At 29.3% G+C, this 4,557-nt stretch overlaps 1 protein-coding gene across 1 annotated transcript; it reads right to left on the minus strand.

The window, feature by feature from the left end:
* Positions 1 to 1,842: 1,842 nt before the first annotated feature.
* Positions 1,843 to 4,133, minus strand: LOC149156244 (GDSL esterase/lipase At5g22810-like). The gene is made up of 5 exons (XM_089444690.1): positions 3,881 to 4,133; positions 3,123 to 3,253; positions 2,710 to 2,943; positions 2,370 to 2,616; positions 1,843 to 2,066 (listed from the first exon to the last, which is right to left on the minus strand). The coding sequence occupies exons 1-5, from the start codon at positions 4,131 to 4,133 to the stop codon at positions 1,876 to 1,878; spliced, it is 1,056 nt and encodes a 351-aa protein (XP_089300816.1). The 3' UTR covers positions 1,843 to 1,875.
* Positions 4,134 to 4,557: the final 424 nt, after the last annotated feature.

Consider the following 4,557-nt stretch of genomic DNA (forward strand, 5'->3'; position numbering starts at 1 on the left):
CGAATTCCTGGGTACTTGATATAAATGGATTAGGTATGGAATCTATTTATAATTAATATAAAAAATATTTTAATATTTATTATAGTGTTAATATTTTATTATTAAAACTATTAATATTATAGTAGTACATTGTAGTTTTAGAGGGTTATAAGGAAATGTTTTGGTTATATTAGTTATGCAATGCCATAGACTTGAATATGGGTACATGCATATTTGTTGGGACAATTGGAATGCTGTAATAAAATTTAATGCAGTAACTATATTTAAAGTTAGATTTCAATATTATGTGGGATATTTTTTTATTTAAAATTATAGATGGAAGAAATTGCATTAATATAAAAGTAATAAAAAAATTTAAAATACAATTATATATATTTATATTTATATATATATATATATATATATAATATTTTTTAAAACAAAATCAGAAAACTTTTATATCGAAAACAACATTTAACCAATTTCAAATTTTCAATGACAATTAATTTGATTGCTTTTTAATTTTTGTTTTAAAACAAGTGTAATATGTAATGTTGTTGTTAGTATTTATTTATTTATTTATTTATTTTATGTAAAATATAGAGAACTATTATGGGGTGAATGTGATAATATAACTTAGTTATATTAAGTGCATGATTTAAGCACCACAATTTAGGTGGACGGGAATCAAATTACTACAAATCTATGGGGACATGATAACATAGTTTTATGAAAAAAAGGTGCGCAACAATTGAATAATTTAACTATCAAAAAAAGTTGAAAAAAACTTTATTATTAAAATAAAACTTTGTTATTAGAAGGAATACAACAATTAATAGAAAGCAAATTGGGAATGATTATACATTAATAATTATTTATTGTTAAAAATAAGTACCATAATGAATGGAAAAAAAAAATATTAATTATTGAAAAATCCATATATTTAATTTAGTTTTGATAATTAATTTACTATTAGATTGTTATAAGAAAAAACATTGTTATTAAAAAAAAATACAACCATTACTAGAAAAAAAAGTAAATAATGATTATAGGTGAATAAATATTTATTGTTAAAAATAAGTATGATAATGAATAGAAAGAAAATATCAATTAATGGAAAATTCATATATTTAGTTTTTTGGATAATTGCCATTATTGGTTTTTTTAAACAATTTTTAATTTTAACAAATTGATTTTAAACTGCATAAAATTAGTCATGAATCAATAAAAAATTAGAAATTCAAATTTAAAAAAAAAATAAAAATTAATTTCAATTTCTAAAAAATAAATTTAATATTTAATTTATGACAACTTTAATAAACTTTACAAATAACTTTTAAAAATTTACAAATTAATTAAGGGTCAAAACATTTTAACCCAAAAACAAATATACAAAATTATATATGATTTTCAATTTCAATTAATCTTATAATTATCTTTAAATTAAATAATAATTACAATTTACTCTACAAGTATAAAAAATTATATACTATCTTTATTGATAATTTTTTTTATTAATTTTTAAAATTAGCCAATAATATTTAAAAATATATAATAACAATCAATAGAAATATCTTAACCACATAATTATGTTTGGAAAAAAAACAACACCGACAAATATCTGCGTCCAACATAATCAAGGTCTAAATTTTAAAATGCTACACCATTGCTTTAAGAAAGTATGGACAGTCTTTAAATGCCCATAATTTTGAAACTGGACTGAGATTTATTATCCGGTTCTAAATCAACAATTTACAAGGAGGGAAAAATATCAATAATATTTGAGGAACCAAAACCCATTCCATAACTTAGTTGGACGTTGGCACAGTAAATATTATTACAGTTTTACGATTCCCTGCAGATTAATGAATAGTGGACGTAACAGACGCAGTGGCGTTAGCTGATAAGCGGAAGAGCTTGTGAAAATATGTTTTGGGCGAGGATCGCGTAAACATGGCTTGTTGGATGGACTGAATCCCAGAACACATATTTGGATGCATCCGGACAGGTTGGAGTTTCCGAGTTGCACATATACGCTGCCTCTATCAAACCCGTTCCACAGCAACCTGTCCTAGTTTGTTCAAACCCTGCAACCAGAAACAACACATTACACTGTCAAATTTGGAGAAATTTATAAGTATCCAGGTAGATCGATTCGAAGGATCTATCTGCCGGTCAAACTAGAAGGAAAGAGATTTAATCCATAACCTCTCAGAAAAACAAGGTACTTAGTATCAGAATTAGACCTACTAAAAATTTAGATATACATTTTATTTTTATAAAATGAAAAAACATATTAGGCTAAACCATATTAAAAAACCTTAGTTAATAAAGAAATTAGGTTATGATGAAGGCAAGCGACCCGAGATACAGAATATTAGCATATGCACCGGGATGCTGTATGATGTCAAACAACTTGTCATATATGTGAATATAAATCATTGTAAGGCCAGGAAATCTGGGCTTCAGTGCCTCTAATAATAATACAATCTTCTGATTAAAAGAAACAGCGACATCATTATACTCGTCAATGCAGGTGTTACCCATCAAATTATGCATGGTTATTTGTGAAGGTAAACAGCCAAAAGGAGGCAGGCCAATGACAGCAAGTCTGCGTGCACCCTCGGTGTATATACTCTGTCACACACGCAATTCAACGGTGATTTAATATAAACCCAGTAAATGCCTAACATCACCATTTATAATTGCATTGATGAAACTATGGATCACCTGTATAAATTCCGAAAGAGAATGTAACAGAAGATCCTGGAACTGCGTGACACTGTATTCTTCACTTAGAATAGGATTCATATAATAATTAAGAGCAAAGTCGTTAGTTCCCATGCTTATCCCAAACAGGCCTCCTGATATTATCTTGGTGGCATTAAAAGCGCCAACCATATTCGCAATCCGGTCTTTATACTGCCTGAAATACTCCACTTGTTGCCCCAAAGTTAGAACATTCTGCACATGTTAAAGTTGAAAATTATAGATCTGGAAATTAAATATCTGAAATGAGTTTGTTTGGTAATTAGTTCAAGAAAAAAGATGCACATGTTAAAGGTGAAAATTATAGATCTAGGAATTAAATTTCTGAAATGAGTTTGTTGGGCAATTAGTTTAAGAAAAAAAGATATACTAACAAGAGAGAGAGAGGTAGAACCATAGTATCCAGCTGCAGCAGAAGCGAAGCTGGCGCCTGTAAGCATTTGTTTTCCTTGGAATTGGGGATCCAGATATGCGGGCAGTAACTCAGGAAGACCTGCTAGACCAGCTGTACACAGTTGAAATGGTTAACCATAGCAGCATTAACAAGTAGGATCAGTTTACATTTCAAAAATATTTAGAACAGCATTATTCTAATGATTTGTTGCATTAACAAGTAGGATCAGTTTACATTTCAAAAATATTTAGAACAGCATTATTCTAATGATTTGTTGGTGTATTTTTTTTTTATAATTTTGGTAATAACTACATTTTTATTATTTGTAATATATAATTTTGATTAATATGGGAAATGAATGGGTGATATCATTAAAAAAACCCTTAACAAAATATCGAATCACTGTCTATCCAAAACCTTCAGAAATCACCCTCTATCCAAGACCGATGAAGAATTGAATAAATAACTTCACATTAAAAACACCTTAACTTAAAAAACACCAAATCACTAGATATCCAAAACCCTGGAAACTTTAAGATAATATATACTTTCGCTTCCTAATTCCAACATTAAAACGAAACTATCAAGTAGGATCAATTTACATCTCAAAATATTTAGAACAGTGTCAGTTTAAAGCTTCATTGCTATAGTGTTGATTTAAGACAATCTGTAATAGAATTTATATTACTATCATATGAATTTAGTGTACAGGTTACTAGGTTTTATTTCGAGTCATACATAATATATCTGTTACTAATTTTCCATTAGTAAATCGACCAGTAGGTTTACGATCCGCAAGATCTCTCCCATATGGAGGAAAGTTGGCTTTGAAAATCGTTGCAAGTCCATCATTGTTGCCAGGATCTACAGTGGAATCTCCAAATATGTAGGCAGCTGACACTATTGGTTTTCTGGGGCTAGTCTGTGCTGCGTTCAGAGGCAATAATGCCAGCAGACACGTTACAATACCAATTTTGGCAAACCGTTCCATTATTTCTATTGCTTCCGAAATGCTCAACAGAATAGCTCAGAAGAAACTGCTTAAATCATGATTTCGGGACCAATTGGTGATGCATAATCTGTCCAAGTAGAGAACTCTGAGTCACGTTGAAACGTGTTATATGAACATGTTAAAATTTCATAGTTGTATTAGAGTCCGTAGTGCCAGGTTGGTTTATTAAGCGTTAAAATTTCATAGTTGGTATGAGTGTCCGTAGTGCCAGGTTGGTTTATTAAGCGTTAAAATTTCATAGCTGGTCTGAGTGTCGGTAGCCCCAGGTTGGTTTATTAAGCGTGGCGGTTTAGTCAATTTAGAGGTTCCAATTTACAACTTTTATTAAATTCTTATTAGGTTCAATCGTTTTCATATTATGTTCACTTTGTACACGCTTGTTGGGCAGTCTCTGTATAAGCTT

The sequence above is a fragment of the Pinus tabuliformis genome, chromosome 9 (genome assembly GCF_031772625.1).
Source record: "Pinus tabuliformis cultivar Carrire ecotype Pingquan chromosome 9, CPIR1, whole genome shotgun sequence".
Taxonomy (NCBI): Eukaryota; Viridiplantae; Streptophyta; class Pinopsida; order Pinales; family Pinaceae; genus Pinus; species Pinus tabuliformis.

Excerpts from the sequence above, each read along its gene's own strand:
- LOC149156244 (XM_089444690.1), bottom strand. The coding sequence starts at position 4,133 with ATGGAACGGTTTGCCAAAATTGGTATTGTAACGTGTCTGCTGGCATTA. Across the intron at positions 2,944-3,122 it reads GTTCTACCTCTCTCTCTCTT|AATGTTCTAACTTTGGGGCA; the intron begins GTTAGTATATCT and ends TAACATGTGCAG. Across the intron at positions 2,067-2,369 it reads TGACATCATACAGCATCCCG|GGTTTGAACAAACTAGGACA; the intron begins GTGCATATGCTA and ends TTCTGGTTGCAG.